This window comes from Chinchilla lanigera, unplaced genomic scaffold (genome assembly GCF_000276665.1).
Source record: "Chinchilla lanigera isolate Chin_1 unplaced genomic scaffold, ChiLan1.0 scaffold00008, whole genome shotgun sequence".
Classification (NCBI taxonomy): Eukaryota; Metazoa; Chordata; class Mammalia; order Rodentia; family Chinchillidae; genus Chinchilla; species Chinchilla lanigera.
This window is the reverse complement of record NW_004955409.1, coordinates 2483780-2508461: the sequence shown is the minus strand read 5'-3', so window position 1 is coordinate 2508461 and position 24682 is coordinate 2483780. Positions and strand designations below refer to the sequence as shown.

The window sequence follows — 24682 nt, the reverse complement described above, 5'->3', positions numbered from 1 at the left end:
AGGGTGGGCAAAGCTCACACTGCTGTGCCTGCCCTCGCTGAAGAGGCAGCATGGGGGATGCCTGCTTGGGAGGAAAGAGAAAACCTTCTGTCTGTGCTGGGGATGGGTGGATGGTGGATGCCGTGCAAGGAAAAATTTCAAGGGACACTCAGATCTAGGCTGCTTTCATATTCTGCCTGAGTGCCTCCTAAGGAAATGTGTAACACAAACTGAGAAACCATGAGTTTGAAGAAGTCCACCATTTCATGTACTGAAGTTTAAATCCATGCTCTTGAATTAGCAGTCAATATAATGGCAGGAGAAATAGCTGATCTGTAAAGGGTTCCTCAAACTCATAAACCAGACTCCTCCAATTTAGAATGTGAGGACCTGACTTATTTCCACATTAGCTATGAAAAACTGACAAGGAAATTAAAACCACAGGCACGCTGCAAGGGAAGTGCTTATCAGTTTAGTCCTTCTTATCAGAAGCATTTACAGTCCATGAATCCACCAAGCGCCTAGTGTTTTTAGACAATCATTTACAAGCACAGAATCTGTACAATGACCAGTTAATATTATATGATTCAGGTCATTTATCAATTTCCAGTCATCAAAGCATTGTTAGTTTAATTGAAGCAACAATATACACAAACACAATGAAACACAATTTCAGAAATATTTTATGATTCAGAAGATTCCCCCACCAACTGCAAAGAGTACAAATACCCACCTCATCCTCTCCCCCACCCTACCGTGGAGCCTGGCACAGAAAGATGACTGTAAACAGAACAGCCATGGGCTTTGCTTCCAATCCACAGGAACACAGCTGAGTGAATGACCCAAGTGAACTACTTGTGTATCAGTGATCACTAACAGGGTAATGGAGGGGTGAGTCCGATTGTTAAATTTTCGGAAAAATTCCAACTATCGTATGACAGTTATTGTATTAAGAATCTTAATATAAAAAAGGCATAAATCACCAATAGTACCAAACAACTTTTCTCAAAATCAGGGTGTCCCTACATTATAGATGTTATATAGACATGTAGCTGTTCAGTGATTTTACTGCAGTAACCGTACCTGTCAAACTTATAAGATTTTTAAAACTACAAATCTATAATAAAAGTTATTACATGATTGAGAAAGGAAGAACTTAGAAAAATTTTCAGTTAAAAAATAAAAGAAACAAAGAAAAGGAAGAGACTCCATGCCAGTGTTCAGAATCTGGCAAGGGAAAACATCCTCACTTATGGTCTAAGTTCTGCCTGGATGAGTAAAAATGTGTACCCCTTGTCCTACCAGTGTTGACCAAAGCCCCTGCTCAGGGTGCCACCCTCAAGGGCAACCCTACTGTCTACAAGGGGCAGAGGTTGGTCGGGCCTCAGTGGCTGCTTAGAGACCAAATGGAAACACAGTCATCCCTTGTCTCTGTTGTGGCAATCATGTAAGAAACCTATTGGGAAGGCAGAGCCTGTGCGGCTGATGAAGGGAACAGGTCGCCTGGGTCTGGAGCCACCAGAAGCCCAGCATGGGGTCAGGGATCTCCGCAGCCCCTGGAGAGCACTCAGACCACACATTCCTATTCTCTTTCCTGCCTCAGCCAGAGTAGGGAGTGCAAAATGTGGAGCAGGACATCTACCACCAAGACACCAGGAGCCCACGTGGGGCCCTGCCCTCCTCACCAGATTCTCATTGGTCAGCCGGGTGATCTCGTGCTGCAGGCTGGCCTCGATGCGGGCCTCCGGGGGCAGCTGCAGGTTCTGGGCCAGCAGCTGCTGCTGCCGGTTGTTCTCCTCCTTCAGGCTCTGGATCTCCCCACGAAGTGCCTCAGCCTCATTCTCGTGGCTCCTCTTCTGCGACTGCAGCTGGGACTCCAGGAGTCTGTGGGGGAGCCACACCGTAAGAAGGGGAGGGGACACCCCAAGTCCCTGCCTAGTGGGTGCGAGGCCTCATGTTCCCTTGCTAGAGTAGGAAAAGCAGTACTCATGAATCTTCTGACTTGAGCAAAGTCAAGAAACTCCAATCAGGGCCAGAGATACAAACGAATACTCTAGCATCTGCATCTGTCTGAAGCGTATAAAGTTCTGAGGTCCCTGAGAAACATAAGGGTCTCAGTTCTTTTGAAAAGTTCACAGGAAACGATGACTTTAAAAATTTAAAGACATAACTTTAGTCTGGCCTGCTATACTTACAAAGTAGCATTTACGCTGGCAAGGACAGTATCACTGCCACAAAATAAGTATACTATAAAGAGCAAGATCATCAACTCCTCATTAATTAAATCTGCCTTTGAGGAGGACAGCTACTAATTCCAGGAAGAGAACATGGTCCCGTTTTTATATTCTACTCTCGGGACAGAAAAGCTGAAGTGCTACAGTGGAATGTACACAAATTTACCCAAATCCAGACAGTTCTGCATTGTGCCACATTCTCTGTCCCCATGAACTGACACTTCAGTAACAGAGCCTAACAAGACATGGCTTTAGGACAGAGTAACAGGACAACAGCGGCCCTCACTCCCCGGAGCAAGCAGGCGGCCAGCTGTGCCAGAGCAGATCACAACAACTCCAGCAGTGAGGCCCCTAGGCTCAGTGTGGCTCCCCTTCGCCACGCACCCGCTCTTACCCTCACTCCTTTCCCTTTTTCAGACACAAAGCAAAGCCACGGCTGGGAATTAACCAACGTGAAGAGAGAAAATCATTCTTTTATTCTAATTGCTTTGGTTGCCAACTGCTGGGTAAAACGTATTGATGCAAGCAAACTGTTAAGAGCAGATTGGAAATATTCTAATGATTACACAATTTTAAAGGAGTTTGAACCAGCAACACTGTAAAGTTAATGACAGTGATTTATGGTTAAAACAAAGCAGAATAAGCAGAAGACCCTTGAACAAATAGTACATTAAATATTTTTGCGTTTTAATCACTAAAATGGAGTTTTTAAGACACAAGTATGGCAAGCAGATGAGTAGCTATTGGAAAGAGGTTGCTGTTTTAATTTTGCTTTCTTCCCTTAAACATATGAAATTTGTGGAGTTTGGTAGTTCTCCTACACTGTAAACATACAAGAAACCTGAGTCACTGCTTCTTGTATCTGAATTTCACGATAACCATGCAGAATGCCACATCACGCATGCAACACTGCTCTTATGGAGCATCATACTGTGTGAGAAAGTGGCCACGCTGCCGTTGGCACTTGGACCCCATAGGTATCTTTCGTACAAACAAGCAGCTGCTCAGGAATGAGCCTTCAGAAGTAATTTGTGCTCTAGTTGAATGGGTGCTGTCCTATCAACTTCTAGAGAGAGATACTCAAATTTAGATATTCAAAAACTCTAGGTAGCACCATTTCTTGGGGAAGTAATTCTGGTATTCACCATTAATCAGTTTTGGCCTTTATGGTATCTATTAGTGGAGAAGGTTTTAAGAAGGTGTTTGGCGGAGTGTCCTAAGTTTTACTGAAAGTAAGTTACCTAGGAAAGTAATTAACGCATAGGAATCAGGAGTTAAAGTCACGAGGCCACTGTTAGTAAGGAGAGCAGCACAAGAATAACATTCCATTTGAGAGACAAATATAACCTGTTGGCTTGTTTTAACCCTTCATAAACCAGCCACAGCTCTCCGTCCTCATTCAACTCATGGCAATCCAGAGCAGACGGTCTCCATGTAAAAGGAAAAACAACACAAACACAGGGGCATAGGGTGGTGGTGAGATGATGGTGGTCAGGAGCAGCACATGGTACTCAGTATCTCACGAAGCGACAAGACTGCGTCTATTAATTACACATGACTAAGACACTACATGGAAATCACTTCTGGTTACTTGTTTAAAATAGGTATGTAACATCACATGTAAATAAGTAGAAATTAGAGCGAAATACTTTTCCAGAAGAAATGAGAAATGACCGAGAAAGCACAAGGGACTCCGTCTTTAACCCTGCACATCAGAATTAGGCCCAGGCTAACTGTGATGACGCAGAGGGAGCAAAGGCTCCAGCTGCTATCTTCCTTGGCCAATCTTCACCACTGATTTCAAAGTGGAGTTAAGTCTTCTGAGAAGGAACTCTTTTTAGCTTAATAAGATTTGAGCTCTCATTTAAAAAGTTCTTACAGAAGTAACATAAATAAGAACACACTCAAAGTTCCCAGCTTTTATGACATGATTTTAAAATTTTTTGTCAAACATTTAAAGATTTGGAGAAACTGCTTTTAGTATTGGAGATGTGTTACCTTTTACTAAAAGTAGTGTAATTAACAGACAGCAATGAGAAAGCTGACAACAGTTTTCATAAACAGCATTTTCTGAGTGTTTGCTAAGCTCTTCACCCAGCCCCCCAGGGTCTGCCACGTCTACCTGGAGGAAGACCAAGGCTGAAGAGCAGGCGCCCGTGAAGGACTCTGAGATAAGGAGACCAGCAACTCACTCTCGCTCCATTTACAGAACACAAATTTGAGGGAACTTTCTTCTATTTCCCACCTATTGTTTTTCCTGAGAGTTCGTCTGTTTCAAGGTTTCAACGATTTTATTATACTCTGATAATTTAAAAATGTCTACCTCAGCCCACACATCTCTCCTGGCTACAGGTCTAGCTGATGGATTCTCTCCCTGGATGTCTTCCTGGCTCCTTGCGTTCAGGGCGTGTAAATCTACCAACACCGTTCTGGACTTGCTCATGTTCTAGAAACGGCTACCCTACCTTGCCCACACAGGTAAGCCACCACAAGGCTGTGCCGTCGTCTTTCTACGTCTCTCTCAGACTGCCCCATTCCCTCAGCCCCACTTGCCATGAGCCAGCTGCTGGATTACAGGAAAAGCCTCTTATCTGGTCTTTATGTTTTCAATCTGGTTCCTTCACAACCTATTCTCTAATTCTCCAGGGCTAGCTTTCTAAAATTCAAATCTCATCACATCCCCTTCCTACTGAAAACCTCCCAATGACTGCCACTATCTCTGGAAAAAGATGCAAGCCCTCCTGGCTGTCTGCCTGGCAGCTTGTCACCTCTGGCAGGGTACAGACTGCATCTACCCTGCTTTCTGCTGTGCTCCCAGTGTTTAGCACAGGGCCCGGCTGCAAGTGGGTGCCCCATGCCTGCCTCATAATCGAATGGCAAAGTGGATGGATGAGGAGTGCAATAGAGCTCTTTCATAATGACACATTCTTAGATATAAGGAGATGCTGTTACTTTACACTCATAAATTAAAATTTTAGTTTGACCAAATACTTCTATGAGCATTCTCCACCCTTGCCCAGAAAAGCAGGTAAGAGTGTCATACTTTTTGCACAGCAAACATCTTCAGTAGTGAGGTATTTATGCATACCAGTCTTGGTGTACACTGTCCCTACACTGACAGGACAAAGCTCCAGAACTATGCTTTTGTGGTCCTCACTGCTATGTGTGCTCAGAATGGTGCAGCATGCAGTCCTGTGTTCAGAGTTTTCAGCACTCCCACTTCTGCTAGGAAGTGGGAGGTAGGAAGGCAGACAACATGAGCCTTTATTCTCCCACCGAAGAAGCCGCATCCCTTAGAATTGTGAGGCCCCCACTGACGTAATTCCACATACCCTATCACTTCTCACATAAGTGTTAACTGCTGAAAGCTGCAGATACCCCTACAAACCTTCAAGTAACTATCTGGAAGAACTACCCAGACTACAGAAAGGACTATCTAAGTAGTCCAAAATAAGCAACGGGTTTTCCTCGCAAGGTAGCACCTCAAAGCTAAGCCCCTCAATATACAAAAATATCTTCCCTTAATGTAAGTAACATTATCTCTGACACTTCTCACCCATGAAATTCCCTAATACTATAAATGGGATTTTACTGGGATTACACTGGAACTTTGGATTCTTTCTGAAGATCAGCTGATGTCTAATATAGCAAGGAATAAACATGTTGAGTTAATGTGTAAGAGGCTAGCTTAAAGAATAAAGAGCAATTCAATTAAACAAAAACGAGTAAAAGAAGAATAAACTTACCTGTTTGTTTCTTTCAAACCAATGTATGCTTGTGCAATTTCACCTTTATCTTTCATTTTTTGTACATCTTCCAAAAGAATTGTGGAATCTGTCATTGTATTCTGAAAGGAGAAAGGACACATTTCCATGTTAAGACTCCACTCAGAGGCCTTGGACCACAGGCAGCACAGGCCTCCTCCAGCAGGGTGGAGCATCTGTGCTCCCCACACCTGCACCGCCTCAGAGCCTCATGTCCTGTGGGCGTGTCCCTTCTGAGGACACCCTCATTCTACCACAAAGGTGTAGAAAGTTTGAGTACCTGCCCGGTGAGGACAGGTGCTGCTGGGATCTTTGTCACTACATCACGTGAAAAATGCATATGCACTCGTGGGTACGGAGCATTAGGAAAATAACCAGGTGACAACTTAAAGGAAAGAGCAACATTGCTCTTTCTGCTACTTTCTGATTAGTTAGAATGAAACACCTAATTAAGCACAGAAAGTTTGACATAAAGCTCATTTTTTCCATTAAAGACAATACAAAGAAAATAGTTTTCAAATGATATACTTTAGTAAAATTAAAAGCCTTTCCCTTCACATCTTATAATATATACAAATGGGACAGATTCAGCTTCTTTTAGTATGTACTATCTGTTACTATTTCTTTTTCCCTCTGCTATAGTATAGCATGGCATGTGAGCTTTTGAGATAAACATCAAACAGGTCCAACAGGTGATGATTTTATAGAAAGAACTTTTGCCAACATAGTTTTGCTAACATTTTAAAATTTATCTTTGCCCCATGTTAGTCTAATTTGTCTGACAATCAGTATAGTTTCAAAATCTTGCCTTCTATTTAGGCACCTTCTAACTCTTTAGAGCAGGGCAACCTCTAAAAGATAATTCACTTTAGAACCCAACAGCCCATCCTGTTTGTGTGAACAGGGCATGCCTGACCCTTTAGCCTGCATCTGTTCTGCAGTCAGGTTCACAATGAAATGGACTTCACAGTCTATACTTCAAGTATCGTGATCTGAGAGACTAATTCTAAAATAACTTTGATGTCAACTAGAATGCTTGCTTTAATTCTCAGTGTGTGTAAGAAACAAAAATTCCACATCTCTCATAATGCTGTCCCTCTGTGAACTTACAAATGTACCCTTTAAGATAACCAAATATAGCCTGATAACAGTTACTAATAAAAAGCTGTTTTACTGAATTTTAAAAATCTTATAAATGCCAATGTAACATTTCTTTAGTTATGTTTTATAAATATTTAGTACATATTTCAGAGAATTTCCTTTTCCTCTTTCCTTGAAAGGAAAAAAATATCTTTCTATTCTACAAAGGGTGATTCTCAAACTTTTAAGACTCATCAGTCATCTTTCAAAGACCCAAGTTTCTATAGCAAATAATGATACCTGCCTGCTCTCATATCTGAAGGTATAGAGAGTGGTTTTGAGCTTTGGAAAACTAGGAAACTTGATCTAACTAACTAGTCCAAGGGAAAACTAGGTTTCTTCATATGTTCTCAGCCTAGGAAATAAGCAGCCAGTTTTGTGTACTTTAGCTAAGATGTGGAAATGGGGATGCAACTGGATTTGGACCACAGTGTTAGGAAATTCCTAACTCACTGCTCAGAGTTTGGGAGTTTGTTTCTCCTAAGTCAGACATCAGAAGTTCTGAAATATTGCACATTGCAGCATGCATGGAAACCCCAGAAGTATCTTTCACCCAGTAGCTGAAAAAAAGATGCAACAGAGCCAGGCTTTATGGTGCACGCTTATTATATCAGCTACTTGGTAGGATGAGGGAGAAAGGTTCCAAATTTGACACCAGCCCCAGCAACTTAGCAAGACCTTGTCTTAAAGGCAAAGAGGTTAGGGATGTAGCTCAGTGGCAGAGTGCTTGCCTAACATACATAAGCCTAGCTTCTGTCTCCAGTACTGCCAAAGTAAAAAACAAAAAGGATTTGGTAGAGAATTTTGATTCTGCAACCTCATCAAGATCCATTTTCATCCCAGCTACAGAGCCTGCGTGCAGGGAGATGCAAAGGTGGTAAAGAAAGCTGCTTCGGCTTCCCAGTTCCTTCTCACCCTTGCTTGACCAACAAACCTCAGCTGGCAGAGGGGAGTTGGGAGTGCCTGTGCCCTGGCAGGCACTAGCAGGGAAGGGCTCCCTCGCTCCTTGCATTGGACTCCATACCTACTGGTGAGTCACAGTGCTGATGATGAGCTAGAGGCTACGGAGAACTCTCAATGATGCAGACTGGCACCCATGGTAACCACTTGTTTTTCCCACTGACTTCGAAAGAGGATGTGAGTCAAATAGAAAGTTAACTTGTATATAACAAATCAGACTTGGTGGTCAGAAAGTATTAACTGCATATACTAGGAGAGGAGTTCTGTAAACCAAAGGATTAAATATAAGTACTTAATAAAAGCTAAAAAAACTTTACAATTACCTTGTCATCCTGAAAATCACAAGTTAGCAAGCACAAATGGAGAAAACAACAAATCTTTAGTTCCATGAATAAATTTCATCAATGAACTCTATTATAACAAGATAAACCTAATTTTAAAAAAACCATGAGTTCCTTCTCCTAAAAGTAAGCTCATAAATAAATTAACATTCATGAAACTGGGATATAATGGACATTAATTTGTATTTATGTGATTGTGCCTTTTGTTTCTTAGGGATAAACACTTTCTTGAGTTGATCTGGTATTTTGGTTTTACAACAGTTCTGAGTATTTCAGAGAATGGTCCTCCTGGTAGTAAGCCTGGGAGAACTTGTATCCTCGGCCTGTGTGAGTCCTGGTCACACCCACTAGGAGAATGCTAGTCCAGGAAAAACCTCCCTGGTGCTCTGGCAGTGCAGTGGGTAAACCTGATCCCACGGCTCTCTGGGCATTGCTTAGCACTGCCCTGCAAACTGGAAATTAGGTGGGACAAATATCCCTGAGGTGTCTGGAAGTCTCATTAGTGTGGTAGGCACCGTTTGAGGAAAGGGCAAGGTTGATACAATGTGTAGTCTGGGAGCTGGCTAAGCAGGGACCTTGGTTAGACAGGGCCAAGCCATTAGGGACAGGAGGGTACATGGAGGTGAGCATGTGTGACACCAAAACTGCATGCCCTACTAGCTTGATTGTTGTGCCACTTTTCAGTTTCCTTTTCCTGCAGTTTCTTCTCAAATATACACAATTATTACTTGTAAATAAAAAAGAAAGACTATCAGTTTGTCACCTAGGAACCAGAGGTAGGAATGCTTCATTCATTTTTTTGAATCTGTAACTGTACATCATACTGTATATATGTTAAATTCTATAGAATATTGGGTTTCACTGTAGCAATTTCGTACATGCCTGTAGCATACACTCTATCATCTTCCCTGGTACCCTCCTCTCCTCCCCTTGACTCTCTCTTCTCATCTAACAGTCTGCAGTCTTGCTTCTCCAGGCCTAGCTACAGTGGCAGCCTTGGGGACCACCCGACAGCACCCTGGTGCAGGTGACACCTACATGGCCCAGCCAAAATGGAGAGTGCCCTTCTGAACCATCTCAAGATAACACTGCAGTATTTTTTTAAAAAAAGAGCTGTACCCTCAATCAGAGTGAACATGTTCCTAAGTGTCCGCTCCCTCAGGCCAGAGGGACTGGCAGAAGCAGAGGCCTGGCTCTAAGCCCATGCAGCCATATATCACGCTCACCTTGGGCTGTATGGCCTCCTTCTGGCTCACCAGCTGGGACCTCAGGATGAGGACCTCCTCCTTGCGGACGTCCAGCTCCTCACTCACAGACGTCAACTGCTCCATGAGGACGCGGTAGGCCGGCGCACCCGGAGCAGTCACTTCTGGGGCGTTCTTCTCACTGAGGGCCTTGCGTAACTCATTTAGCTCATTTTTCAGTTTTTTGTTTTCTGACTCCAGTTCCTGACGCTGGATGAGGAGATAAAGCAAAGTCCACTGCTGTCACCTCCACTTCCCCCTGGGAAGCTCAACTTCCCCGCATGCAAGAGTTCTGCTGGAAGAAGACACCAGAACTCTGCCATTAGTGGCTTCCTAAGTCTGCTGGGAACTGCTCTGCACACGAAGGGCATCTGAACCAAGTGGAGTTGAGCAAGGCTAATGGCAGTTTACATCATCAACCCAAATTCCAGAGTCACAATGTATTCCGGTCTGCTCAGGGAGCACTGACAGGCCCAGAGAGACTGCTGACTCCCATGGGTGGGTTCAGCCAGTCCTAAGGAACTCAGGTTTGTGTGCAGGTAAACACCCGGGCAAGGCCAAGTGTCCAGGTCAGGATGTATCCAGCAATGAGCCAGATGGCTGAAACCCTGAGATCTTTAGTATGGGCCTCTTATTTCCTTTGTAACACAGAATGAAAAGACCACTGAAATTTTAGGCTTCTAAATTATAATTTTTTAAAAAGTTACAGTATCATTTAAACTGATAAAGTTCCCTCTGGTGTTTCAATGACAACACATAATGTGTTTTCCTAACTTCTTTCCTGTGTGACATACTTGGGAAGCAGGTGGCAGAGCCTTGGGAATGCGAAGACAGACTGAGAGCCACGCCCTCTGACTGCTCCAAGGAACACAGGGACCCTCACCCTCAGCACAATCACCAGTCCCCTCATTCCTCCAGCCAGCCCTCTCCACACACCATTCAAACCACAGCAGCAGGAGCCCAGGACAGAATGGCAGTGGCACCAAAACACAGTGTCGCAAAGGCACGGGCTGGGACACACCCAAGCAGACAGGCATGTGAATCTATCTTAGGAAAGCACCGTGGTGTGTCGGGTAGCATGACACAGATAATGGCAGTGGAAGTAAGACACTCTCATGTCTGTTGTTTCTTTCAAGACAAACAATTTTGGGTTTGCAGCACCATATTATGTCTTTTGAGATACATCAAAACTCCTAAAAATTCCTTTTTTTTAGTCTAAGGAAATGTAACCCTTTCCATCCTGAACTGATCAATTATTTCATGATGAGAACAGCTCCCTCCTAACTCTAATCTCCCACCACCACAATCAGATTTGCACTGCCCGTTTCTGCAGTCGAAAATACATAAAAGTCTTTACTTTGTGGCCTAAGCTCTGACACAGGTTTCTAATCTTTAATGTGCAGCAGAATTACCTCTAGTTTTTGTTAACACTCAGGGTGCTGGGCCCCACTGCCAGCAGTTCTGATTTAGTAGGCCTAGTAGTGTGGGGCCTGAAAATGTGCATTTCTAAGACTACCAGGTAAAACTGATCCCATGGGCCAAGGGCCAAAGTTTTGAGAACCAGTGATCTAATATTTTGTAACTTTGGGCTTCAATCACTGCACAAAGAGGTCTTTATCTCTCCCTGTGCACATGAGGCAGGAGAGTCTGCAGAGCAGACTGCTCCCCAGCCTCTGCTCTGTCCCCCCACATCCAATCAGATTTTGAGGGCAGCAGATGGGGCATCTGAGTCCAGGTTATTGTACCCTCAAATGGCAGCTATTTCCGTTCCCAAAGCCTAGACTTTGGTGTGACTGAAACAGAGTTTATGAAAGGAAGCCACGCAGGCTAGAAGTAATGCTGAAGAAGGATTCCTCTGAGGCTTCTGGGAAAACCTCCATCTCTGAGAAAGACAGGGTTTGCACAGGTCTACAAAACCAAATAGCCAAAGTCCTGGCCAGAAGCTTCCCATTACCTTGAGGGACTCATACTCCAGTTCTGCACCTCTGATATGTGGTCTTTCTTCTTCCTGGGAAAAAAATAAAGTAAAAACTTTATATTTTGTCACATTTTTACTCTTACAACAGTTACTTGCTCTACAGAAACAGTGAGGAAGGTTTAGCCCTCAGTGCTTTAACTGAACTACTAGATGAGTACTACCCCTCCTAGACAGCTCCCCGCGGCATGCAGTGGGTGGGGAGCGCACCTTCGCCTTGCTGCGTAGCACCTGCTCCTCCTTGCGGTCCAGCTCATCCTGCATCACCTGCTTCTCCTGCTCCAGCTCTGTAACCCGCTTCTGGAGCTTGAGGAACAGTGACATGTCCAGGGGTACCCTCTTCTCACTGAGCTCCTAAATCCCAGAAATCACAAGAGTCAAGGCAAGCCATTGAGGAAGGGATGGACAGGTAAATCCACCGAGGAAATGTCAACACCCAGAGAGAATATATACAGACACAGGGTCCTCTTTGCTAACAATTGCAGAAATGCAAATTAAACACTGAGGTATTGCTTCTCCCTTAGAAAGCCAGCAAAGACTAAAAAGATTAATGCCTTGTGTTCTCAATAGTGACTCTATGATACTGGTGGACACAGAAATAAATCTTTGAAAAGGGCAATGTCGCTGTTTTATTAAAATTTAAATGCATACCCTTTAACCTAGAAAAAAAATGTTCAGGAGTGAATCCCACAGTAATACTCATTCCAGTAGACAAAAATAGATGGAAAAAGATATCCACTGGAGCATTTTTGTAATTGCAAAAAAAAATGGCAAAAACCTGGATGTCAGTCAATAGAATTACCTAAATGACTTTTAAAATAATTTACCTCAGTCTGAAATAAATTCTTGATAGCCCATATTATCTGTGAACATGTTAAGGTATAAAAGGGAATTCTGAAAGTAACTATCTCCATCAAAATTATACTGAAAACTACAACGGGGGCTGGGGCTGTTGCTCAGTAGTAAAGCATGTGCCAGCATGTACAATTCCCAGCACCCAAACCCTACTGCTATGTGTACTGGTCAAAATTACATGCAGTATGTATGTATGTACACCGTTGACCAATCACCTACAGGTCACTTATTGGAAATTTTCCCTGTGAACAAAAGCATGGTTGCATCCTACTCTTAGGGACAGATGTCTATCATGTACCTCTGTCCTTGATGGAATATCCTCAGTGTCTGCGATTTCGGAGCTAAAGGTGTACTCAGATTCATTACTGCTGTGCGTGGAGTCTGTCCTCTTGTGGCCAGGTTTAGGCACAGTCTGCAAGGCAAGTAACCCAGGTATAAATAATACAACATAATTCAACTGGGGACAATTCAAAGTGCCCCTTTTTCTCAGTTCTAACTCCCATTGAGGTGTGTTGATGCCCAAGTGATCTGTTCCATGTTGTCCTGACCAAGTCTGTACAAAGGGCAGGACCAGCTGAAGAAGTAATTTTATTCAATTACTTCTTTAGTTGGAATTACCAGCTATACACAAGGCATGAGAAGAATACGTATGAAACCGAAGCCTGGAGGAAAATTATCTGTGATTATTAAAAAGTTCCCTTTGAGGGGCTGGAGATTTAGCTCAGCGGCAGAAGCGCCTGCCTGGTAAGCGCAAGGTCGTGAGTTCGGTTCCCAGTACCGGAGAAAAACCAAAAAAAAAAAAAAAAGAACATAAAAAGTTCCCTTTGGAACTTTAAAGTTTTGAGTGGCCTGTCACACTGGGACAGCATACTCTGTCCATGCAATGACTTTTGTGTTGTGATCAAACAAAACTTAACAGAAAGTTCAAAAAATTATTGAACAATATGCATGACCATTGTACTATATGGTAAGTGGGCATAAATGATACACTGCCACACTTATGCATGAAGTTTATACTCACTGTCTCTGCAGGAAGCAGTGAGAAAAACAGGCAGTAGGCACGAGGCAAGAAGGCTGCTCTAAGAGATCTCCTTACCCCTGGGTTATTTGGGAGCTCAGGTGAGACTTTTATGCCTTGTGATAACTACGAAATCCATGCTCAGAAAGCTCATGTGGAACAGTAAAGTCAAACAGTTACAGCCTCAGGCTGGCTCAACTTGTATCTAATGCATAAGGAAGCCCCAAAGAAAATACCAAACCTCAAAAACTCAGAAGTGTGCAAGAAAAAGGAGAATCACCAAATGTACAGGTAAAGGCATATTTACTCTTTTAGAGTGCTTGTTACTTAAACTTTCCAGCAAAAGCCTACAGCTGTATGGAATGACATTTAACAAACTTATTGCATCATCAAGAAAAACAGGTGCATCCATATAAACACTAGGACAGTGATTTTTAATAAATTTATTTAAAATGGGTAAGGGCTGGGGATATAGCCAGGGTAGAGAGCTTGCCTAGCATGTATAAGGTCATGGATTCCATGCCCAGCACCAGGAAAAAAAGAGAGTAAGCGCCTCATTTATCCCACATGGATTTATCATTAAACAAGGAATAACTTACAGTCTGAAGGAAAGATCACTGTTTTCTGGCTCTGGTTCCCTGAACTGAGACCAGGGTGTTGAACATGTGAGGCAAACGCTCCACTGACTGCATGCCTGGCCCTGCTACTTGCTATTTAATGTAGCTTCTGGCCCCAGGGCAGTGCATAAGTGCTGCGGATCTGAAACAGAGCTGGGTAAGACTCCAGCTCAGCCACATGCCTGTCCCTCTCCCAATTTCAACAGGCCTTATTTTATCATTACAAAGAATAACATATCTGTCTTGTGGGGCTTATGTGTGGTAAGAGTTATGCAGGTAGAGTGCAGTGGAGTGCTTAGCATATAACAAGCATTCAATGACTGTTAACCACTACTGCTGTAAATGTTAAGAATCTACATTAATTCAACAACTTCATTGACGATGACCTTTCAGTGCAAGTTTTTAGGGCTCTGTTTCCCTGTTCATGTTTTATTCAATTACAAAGACATACACTGGATCATGTTCCTCAAGATCTGCACCTTGCTGTTCTTCTGCTCCTTATTTGTCATGTTCCCAGAATTCCTTTTCCTCCAGAACCTGTATCTTCCCTTTGCCAATACCAATAACTCCATTGCGGACACGCTGGGTTCCTTCTTTAGTTGGAATTACCTCTAGGCACTTCTCCACTCTGAAGTCCCTTACCTCATTCTACTTTCACTGTGTGCTCTTTAGCCCGGGATCAATCTTTTCATCACCGCCTCCTGTGCCTATAAACTCTGGACAATTGCCATGTTTTTGGAGCAAAATCCTATGCCAAGGCTGATAACCCTACACCCTGGTAATCAGTGACACCGTTATTAGTGTCCTCTGGCCCACATATCACACAGATTATGGGAAGCCCTGCACTCTATCAAACCCCCTCCACAGTTTCCTCTGTTCTTTTGAAAAGTCTGTTTATTGCAAAATGCACCACTAGCTCTAGACTGCAGCACTGAGCGCTCCACTGCAGAGCTGATGAAACATTAGCCAAGTGCCCATCTGTTAGCTGCGAAGTTTTACCTGAACATTAAAATAAGAAAGTGCTATTAACCTGCTAGTTGTTCTATATTATAAAGTCAGATTTTTTTTTTATTCTTCGCAATTTTTGGCAAAGGTTCTCTGCAACGACTACAATCTTAATTATATCTAGAGAAGGGAAAAGGCAATCTTAACAGGAGTGAGCTGGAGGCAAGCAACCTCTGATCTTCCTTTCTCTGCTTTTTCCTTTCTCTGACCATTTTGTGAGCCAGGAACTTTGAGGGTGAGTCACAGGCATACAGTGGTGAGGAAGAAGGGCTGAGAAATTAGAAACCAGCCTTGGAGCACTGCTGGGAACAAACACATGGTAGGAGGGGGTGGCCATTTCTAGTGACCCCCAGACCTCACAGACACTCCCAGAATATGCTCAGAGGATGATTCACATGGCATGTGCTTCTCTCGCTTTATTTTCTGTAATTTACAAGTTCATGCCATTAAAAAATCTAAGAAATTCTGTAGGAAAAATATCTGTTTAGATTGGTGGTTAACACATTTATCTGATCCCAGAATCATTTTTCTTTTCCAGTGCTACTTATTAACATCCCAAGGAACCATGGCCTCAAAAATACCCAGTGGAATACAAAGCTGAGCTGTAACTCTAACTAAAACACGGCTCACCGTACAGGCTGGCACAGTTACCTAGCAAAAAGAGTAAGGAAAAATACCCTTAACGCAAGTCTGGGGAATGCAAATGTGAAATGGAGGAAACGGACTCTAGGAAGGTTTCCTCTGGGCAACTGGTACATGGAGAACAGGGAAGAGCAGGCTCAGCAAGGGTTCTTCAGACTTGCCAGCTGTGAGGACCACACTGCCCTGCTCCTGCTTCTAAGTTCTCTGTCACACAGAAGTCAGGGTAGATCAGTGCAGTTTGAAATAGCAGTCCAACGTGGGATTTACATTAGCTTTTCAACCTCTTTTAGACTACATTTTCTCATCTGCACAGGGATGAGAACAGTCTTTTATGTTACACAACCTCTTTTGTTTTGACTTTTTAGTGCACATTTTAAAGAACTTTGTCAAGAAGGTCCAAGTGGAAACCAAATCTGAAGCAAATACTGTACCCTATAGATACTGAATTACTCTGCTTTCTGTAAGAGGTATTTTAGTACATTTCTAGCCATTTTTGTAGCATTAGATTACTTTAAGATTGATACTTCTAGAGCAGTGATGGTGAATCTTTTAGAGCTTTCAGTGACACAAACAGCTGCAGAGGCACATTGTAGGGAGTAAGAGAGCTAGGGGATGTATTTCTTGATAAGTAGAACTGTTCCAAGTGCAAAAGCACATGGGCATAGGCAGCAGAGTCCTTAAAACAGATACTTTATTTCAAAGAGAGGCTGACTCTTCTTTTTGTAGGAATTTATCTTGGAAATTAGAATAAAACCCAGTGGGGGAAATAACTACATAATGTTTGCTTTATATGCAAACTTTATACTGAAACATTCAATATATAAAACAAAGTCATGCTATGATGATGTTTCTATACTACCTTAGGTTCGATCTTTGCTATAGGTATTTGCTCTTCCTGAAGTACTTACGAATGAAGTTTCATGGTTTCTGGGGTTCACTGAGAACCTATACAGTCCACTGGATGGGGCAGGGCAGGGCAGGAGCAGAAGCCCACTCTGGGGCTAGGTGATGGAGACATGGAATACACAGAGGCTCCTTTTCTGATTCTATTTACTTTTGTGTATGTTTAAAGTTTCTCATTTTGAACAAGGAAAGGTGCTGGACTCACCACCACCAGGGCCATCTCTTCCCGGAGGTCATCGTACCGCTCTTCCAGGCGACTGAACTCATTCAGGAGGTTCTGGTATCTCAGCCTCTCATCATTCAGGTCGAGCTCCAGTTGCTTTGTTTCTTCCACTAGCTTCTTCTCCATTGTTTCTGAAAAGAGCAAGGACATGCACCACAAGGGTGGTTCCACAGACAGCAAGTGTGACTTCCAGTGTCACTGCATGGGATTTAACTTTTAGAACCACTGTGGTCTGTGAAGAGTATCAAGTAAACATAGGCTAAGAAAAACATGTTCAAGAGAGAAATAATTAGTTACTAGAGAGTATCTAGAGGAAGTTTATCTAGAATATTCTGCAGCCAGTTTAATAAATTAGTAGGACAAAGGCTGCAGTACACCAAAGAATTTAGTAGATGACTGTTGTAGGCACTGTGCCACACTAATGTCTACTGCATATGTTAATTCTTTGTAAATTAACACCATTCTCATCTACTCCCAGAAACAACAAGTAGAATAAATGTCCACATCTACTGAGTTCTCCATTTGAAAAATTAATTTTTTATTTTAGATTGGTAGCAAAGACTAGATGACTTGAGGATAATAACATTCATTTTTTTTTTTCAGCAAAAAAATAAATATGAACCAAGGTTCAGACAAACAAATACTGTATGTTTTCACTTATTTGTGGAAGCTAAAAAAAAATTGATCTGATACAGAAGAGAGTGAAACAGTGGTCACTAGAGACTGTGGAAGGTGGGGGGTGGATTAGACAATGGTACCAGATAGTTCAGCAGGAGGAATTCGTTCTGATGTTCGCAGTACAGTGGGTCTGTAAGAATTTATGACATCTTCAAAACTAACTAGAAGAGCCTGATGGTTCCCCACACACAGAAATGACCAATGAGAAGATGGAAATCCCACCCTGATTTGATCATTGCACATTGCACACATGTGCAAACTGTTGTACCTTACTCCATAAATATGTATAATTACATCAGTTTAAAAATAAATACTATGCATCAATACAAGAGTTTTTAGCACAATTATGTTTACTAAATCAATAGGAATTCTATAAGCCACACTGATAAATAACACACACAGAACAAGTTAACTTCGTAAAAGTTACTTGTGACACTGACTGAAGCGTTCACACTGGTGCACAGCCAAGCTTACAAGTTCACTGACTAATTCACCCAAAATATTTGACACTCTTGGCCAGGGATGTAGCTTGGTAGCACAGTGCCTACAAGTGCAAGGCCCTGAGTTTGATCCTGGTACAAAAAAAACTGACACTCTTGCCACTTGTAACTTTGTTTATGGTATTAAGGATTGAATGCAGGGCCTTCACACTGAGCTACCCCCCTCAGCCCTTTAAAAAATTTTTCTTTTGACACAGGGTCTTTTTATGTCTCTTAAACTGTGCAGGCTGGGCTCAAACTTGTGATCCTTCTGCCTCAGCGTTTCAGAGTGCTAGGATTATAGGCATGTGCCACCATACTTGGTTGTAAGTTTGTAAATTTACTGATAGCCTAACATTTTAAAATATCCAAGCTCTAAGCAATGTTGTAACTGTACAAATATTGGTGTGACTTGTAAAACTTTGGGAGGAGTGTAATACATTGGGCCCACATGAGTCTTACCTGTCATCTCCTTAGCCTGCTCCACAATAAGGTGATTGAGGGACTCTTTCTCCTGCTTCAGCAAAGTGTTTTCTTCCTTTAGGTTTGACACCAGCTATAAAGTGGAAGCACAGACTGAGAAGACCGCAGCAGACGGAGGAAGCCCGAATGCCAAGGGTAACTACCATGCTTAGAGAGCCTCCTGGAAGCCCTCTGTTCTCTCATGTCCCATCTCTGGGCTGCTACCAGCTGCTGATCAGCCTCTTTACAGCCCCTAGAAATGATTTTCTGCCCTCTCAAATGGACCAGAAATTCCTGGAGCACAAGCATGTTGACTGTGGTACTTTCACTTTATACCCGGAACACAGCAATTGCCTGGCACTTGGTAAAACTGTTCTCAAGCAATGCAGTCACCTTCTCCCCTCCGTAACGTGAAGTCCACATCACCTATGATTCAAGTGAAGAGGTCAGGAGCTTTAGGAGGATATGAAGGCTTTTAGTTTTGGAAGCTCACTGAAGACCTTCGATGCACCCTGGTATTTGGCTTATGAGAATTCCTTTTCATCTGCCTGTAGCAGTCTTGCAAGTGTGAGTTCTTTTATTCCATGTTTAAGTAAGTATTAAACTTACTGCAATGTCAATGTACTTACTGCCACAGAACTACACATTTAATTATGGTAGAAATGGTAAATTCTGTGTCACATATAGTTCACTATAATTAAAATAAAAAAGCATTGACCCTTAACTTTCTTATTTCTGATTGGATAAGGAGTCCCAGGAAGCAAAAACAGAAACCAAAGGTAACTTTCAAAGTACATAATTTACACAGTTCATCTTTGGGATAAAATGTGTGCTTTTGATGAGTGAAATGTGAATTCCTTTCTCTCAGCCAAAGTTCCACAAACCCTCTCAGTGTGAGCTGCTAATGAAGAGAAAGGTGGGGGCAAAGCTCTTCTTGTGAGGGACTCATAGACGTGAAGAGGACTGTCACCGTGGGGATGGGTAAGAGCTTCGTACCACAGCAGTCAGTCCACCACGTGCTCCTGGGGCTGGCCTGGTCCCCGCCCTGCAGTGGTGTGGCCTGCACATCACTCTCAGGACAAAGCCCACATCCCGTCGGGGGCTCTCGAGAACAGCTGCTGTACAGCCCTCATCTCTCCCACCGCAGAAGCACATTGATGCCTTCCAGCAGCGACAGAAGACACGGGCCAGTCTGCTCATCCCCGCACACTCAAAAGTCAGTTGATATTTTCCAGTAAGTCTTATGCCAAGACACTTTTAGGAACGTTTATATCTCATCACTACTGCAGAAACTTTGTTTTCTGTGCTTCATAAAGCTTTGCAGGAGTGGAAACAAGTTTGCTGCCAGGAAGCACTCACTGCTCGGTGTTTTAGGGGGTTCTATCTGCTGGCAGCTCTTGGCTGCACCACCATACAGATCTCTCCACTTGGGCTTCTTCATAGCCTCAATGTAGGCCTCCAGAACTGTGGGATAATATACTCTTGTTTGTAAGTTACCATCCCAAGAATCTGGTTAAAGCAACAGAAAACAGATGAACAGAAATGCTACTTGGCTGTTATTATTGTATGGATGTGGTGGGTACTAGAGACTGAACCCAGGGCCTTCGCACTGAGCTGGTTCTTTAGCCCCTGTTTAAACTTGTTTGAACCTGGGCTTTACTAAGCTGGTAAGTTACCAAGCCAAGCTCAAACTTGCAGTCCTCCTACCTCCACCTCCTACAGCACTGCGACTCCAAGTGTGCAACATCATGCCTGGCTATTTTTATACGTAAAATACTCCTTTGCCTCTATTCTAACCTCAGTCAGAAGATTCTACTAGAAGACCTATAGCTTACTCATCGATCACGTGGGAGAAGTGGTTGGAAAATGCCCATATGAATGTAAACCTACCTCGATTTGGGCCAGTGTCGAGCCACATGGACAGGTCAAGACAACAGCATGCAACTTTGTGTAAGTAGACAGGTATGGCCGTCAGTTCCTACCTGCTCAGTTTCTTGTTTGTATTTATCTGCCCGTTCTTCGATGGACTTTTTCTCTGACCGAGTTTGCTCCAGGTCTTTCTGGAGCTTGGCAAGCTCTTCCTGTAGACTAAGGACCCGGCCAGTGGCAACCTTGGCTTCCTCCTCACTTAGCTGGAGACGTTCTAAGTCACTTCGTAGTTTCTCTGTCTCAGAGTTGTATGTTCCTTCCAGACTGGTCAGTTTCTCCATGAGGCATTTGTAGTCTTTATTCTTTAAATACACACATATGAGCAATTATAAACAAATATGTACTTGTAATACGAAGAATCAATGTTTTTTTTTGGTGAGAAGACCAAGCTTATAAACCAGATTTGTGCTATGTCCTGATAGCACTGATACAGCCTCTCACTAAATTTGTAATACTGAAACATTTACACCACACCAGGTATTAAAACCAACTTTGAGCTACATAGACCAGGCCAAGATGACAGCACATCTGCCTGTGCAGGGAGTAGATGGGGACAGGGCAATCGTTCCCACCTGCACTATATCACAGTACCGCAACCACAGTGACACAAACACAGAGCAACACAGCTCTACTGTGTTTGACTTGATATGCAACACATTTGTGATTTTCTCATAACTGTAAGTTCAGTTACATAGAAAAGTCTTGATTCCTGATTGCCAATCCAGAAACAGGGGGATATATATTTGCTTTTGAATATAGATTGGTGTGCTACTAAAAACTATGTACTATCTAAATGATGTATAAGAATAATAAATGGACAAAAATCCCAAATTTCTCACACATCTGTTTACTAAGTCAAAACCTTTCACCCATTCAGAAAACCTGGTAAATCCTATTTCATTCTGCTCCATTTTGTTTGCCATATTTATCATTTCCATAATTACCTTAACATCCCTTACATGTGCTAAAATATTACTAAGTACTGCTAAGCAGCCAAATTTCTATCTGGGCAAATAAGCTGCACACGGATTGGAAGTGTGGGCGTCACCCTGCTTCTCTCGCTGCATCAGTGCTGACCACTCACTGCAAGAAGATTACATACTGCATGCAAATAACAGTGATGAGAGAGCTCTGTGAGCAAAAAGTACTGTACAACTCTCGGTCATAAAGGTTTGGAGTGGTTTAGGTCAGAGATACGGTGTTTTAAAAGATAAATTCCTGCCTTATTTATTCCTTGCAGTTGCAATCCGACCTCTGAGTCCATCCCATTTCTATACTCACATCTATTTGTTTTTTTCTGAGACTGAAGGGGAGAGCCAAGGGTAGCATTAGAAAGAATCCCAGTGGGCTTCTGCAGGCCCGCTCCACTGCTGGGCTTCTTTTCCCAACATACCTGCTCATCAACTTTGCGCTGCAGCTGCATAATCTTGTTCTCCATGCCAATGTGCAGCTTCTTGTAGCGTTCCACAGAGCGTGCTTCAATTTTGAGCTTCTTCAGCTCGCGCTTGGCCATCATCCGCCGGAAGCAGCACTGAAGGTAGATGATGGCATGTAGGCACCGCCGGTAGCGGGTGCGAGCCAGCCATCCCCGGACCCACTTCTGAATGATGATAGCCTTGTGCTCCCGAAGCATCTGCAGAGAAGGGCAAGGGCAGAGAGTCAGACTGAGGACCTTGTTATCACAAGGCTCATCCCTGTCAGCCTATGTCGGTGAGGAAATGGAGGTCACCTGAAGGGAAGACATAAAATGTTGAATCAATAGTGTACTAGTGGAATTATATGCACCAATGAAATACAGAGGCGTAACATTATTTATAAGTGATTTGAAAAGGAGACTTTAGAAGGTGACTGAGAAACAAAAATGTGTGTCACATCATGTATGTATGATTATATGTAGAGCACACACTTAGAAGCTGTATATAAATAAAAGACACCAGATTACCAAAGGAAAAAATTTCTAAAAATAAAGACAAATAACGTTCTTAATGGTGTGTGACTTTTGAAGAAAACGGACCAAACCAGACAGGCTGGGAACCACTCTGTGCTATTCTAACAGGAGAGCCCTGCAGCACCTGCAGTGTGGGTACCACCTCAGCTGTGCCTCAGGACATGGGACACGGCAGGGCAAGCCAACATCTGTGTACTACAAGTTTGCTACTTACTCAGCACCGTTTCTCCTCCAAAACATGATGACACTTTTGTTTTCCATGTATCTGAGAAATGTCATTCTAGTACAATTCCCCATTTCCTCTCCCCACCCCCTGCAGAGTACTGGGATCAAACTCAGGGCCTTCGCACTGACCTACTTCCTGGACTTTTTCCATTTTGAGACAGGGTCCTGCTAAGTCATTAAGTTGCCCAGGCTGGGCTTGAACTTGTGATTCTCCTGCCTCAGCCTCCCAGAGTACTGAGATTATAAGTGTGTGGCATCATATTCAACTTCACTGCTGTTTCAAATGTCACAAGAATCCATTTATGGGACTCAAAAGCAAGAGACACAGGCTTTAAAAGAAAATCTGAAAGTATGGAGATATGAACTAACATTTATTATTGTATATCTTCTAAAAAGTCATGATATTTTCTTGAATTTCCATACAACTTAGTACAAAAAAGACTGCCTTATAAGATAAACTTCTTGCCCTGGCGTAGTGGCGCACACTTATAATCCCAGCACTTGGGAGAGTGAAGCAAGAGGATCACAGAGAGATCCTGTCTCAAAAAAAAAAAAAAAAGAAAAAAACAAAGATAAGCTTCTTGTCACTAAAGACCATTAAGCAGAAATAAAATATTTTGTAGCAAAGATGAAGAAATTCTTGAATTTTCAGAACAGTTAAGCTAGAGAAACCTTAGGGCCCTTTAAGTCTACAATATTACGAATACCTTTTATACGAGATAAATAACACTCAAAGGTAAAAAAAAATTTAAAAAAAATAACACTTAAAGGTTACACAGTTAAATACTTGTTCGTGATTATTACAGACACAGGTTGCCTTTTCAAACTTCTAAAGTGAAAACTCTCTGAACCTATCTATTCAAACTGATAACAGTTTGATAAGGTCATGAAAAGAGGAGTTCCCACTTTTAGGTTATATACCTGAGAAAAACAATGAGAAGAGCTGTCATCCTAGAAGATCCACTTAAGAAATAAATGGTTACACTTCAGAGGATCCAACAATGAAGCAAGCACAGTGCAGCAGCGCTGCAGAGCCCTGGCCAGTCTGAGCCCATCCTGTCCCTGCAGCCTCGGGCTCTCACCAGGTGCGCCCTGCCTTAGGCGTCCGGCCTCCTGAGCTCCATGAGATTCTCACCTTTCCTGGGGAGGTCCAGCCCCCCCAGGACCGAGAAGCCACTGGACAGGGCTCCAAGCTGGCAGACTGAAGGCCTTCAGCATGGAAGGGTGAAGCCACGCAGGGCGAAGTTACAGAGGGTGAAGTGACGGGAGCCAGCTATCCTAGTCCCTCTCCTTGTCCCTTAGTGACCTCAGACGCTGGTCTGTTTCTCTCATGGTCCAGTGAAAACAGGACGGACTCAGAGCTGCACCTCCAGTCCACTTCCAAGAAAGTCAGAGGAATCACGGACTCTTCCTTCCCTGAGGGGAACCTGGGCCCGAGCACCGCTGCAGAGGGGGTGCTGCCATGTGTGAGCAGCTCTCACATCATAGCCCAGCTCAGCTGCTCCTGAGCACACTGAGGGAGACGGGAAGGAAACAGTTTGGGGTCTGAGAAGCCAAGTGCAAAGCTCTCCACACCCTGCACACCTCATGCTCACATAGAAAGAAAGGAGTCTAGGAAGCTGGCATAACTGTAGGAAGCCCGTGGAACAGCTGTCTTCAAATTCCCTTCAAACCATAGCTATTAAATATGCCCACTAAGGCCTCAGAGACACACGTTTTTATTATTCACTTCAAAATATAGAATGAATGAATGAATGAATCCAGTGTCACACCCATACCTCACCTGTGATTAGAAGCCCACCCCAAACCACCTATTTATGTGCCTTCTAACAGAGGTGTCCACTGAGTCTAATATCCAGATTATGTGCTTCCAGCTTATTAGGAATGGATTTACAGGACGGGCTCAAAGCCTTGCCAAAATGAAAGAGATTAGCACCTTTTATCAACTGTCACAGGTGACGATTAGGTGATCTACAGAGTCCTGTTGACTATAGCTAGATATGAAAATTATTTGTTAAAACTTCTGAAGCATCATACTCCAGTCAATTTCTTTTCCTCCCC

The 24682-nt window shown here is 43.1% G+C and overlaps 1 protein-coding gene across 4 annotated transcripts in view; it reads right to left on the bottom strand.

The window, feature by feature from the left end:
* The window catches only part of Myo5a (myosin VA (heavy chain 12, myoxin)), a 121037-nt gene that overhangs the window by 22078 nt on the left and 74277 nt on the right, over window positions 1-24682 (bottom strand). For 2 of the 4 annotated variants that reach the window (XM_013510278.1, XM_013510281.1), the window contains 12 exons: window positions 21842-22081; window positions 20502-20750; window positions 18520-18613; window positions 16883-17031; window positions 12791-12904; window positions 11848-11991; window positions 11617-11670; window positions 9645-9872; window positions 8401-8409; window positions 5960-6060; window positions 3561-3641; window positions 1665-1863 (listed from right to left, as the gene is read on the bottom strand). In XM_013510278.1, coding sequence (XP_013365732.1) covers window positions 1665-1863; window positions 3561-3641; window positions 5960-6060; window positions 8401-8409; window positions 9645-9872; window positions 11617-11670; window positions 11848-11991; window positions 12791-12904; window positions 16883-17031; window positions 18520-18613; window positions 20502-20750; window positions 21842-22081 — 1662 coding nt within the window. The remainder of the gene's footprint in view (window positions 1-1664; window positions 1864-3560; window positions 3642-5959; window positions 6061-8400; window positions 8410-9644; window positions 9873-11616; window positions 11671-11847; window positions 11992-12790; window positions 12905-16882; window positions 17032-18519; window positions 18614-20501; window positions 20751-21841; window positions 22082-24682) is intronic. The other 2 variants (XM_013510279.1, XM_013510280.1) reach the window with 1 other exon arrangement.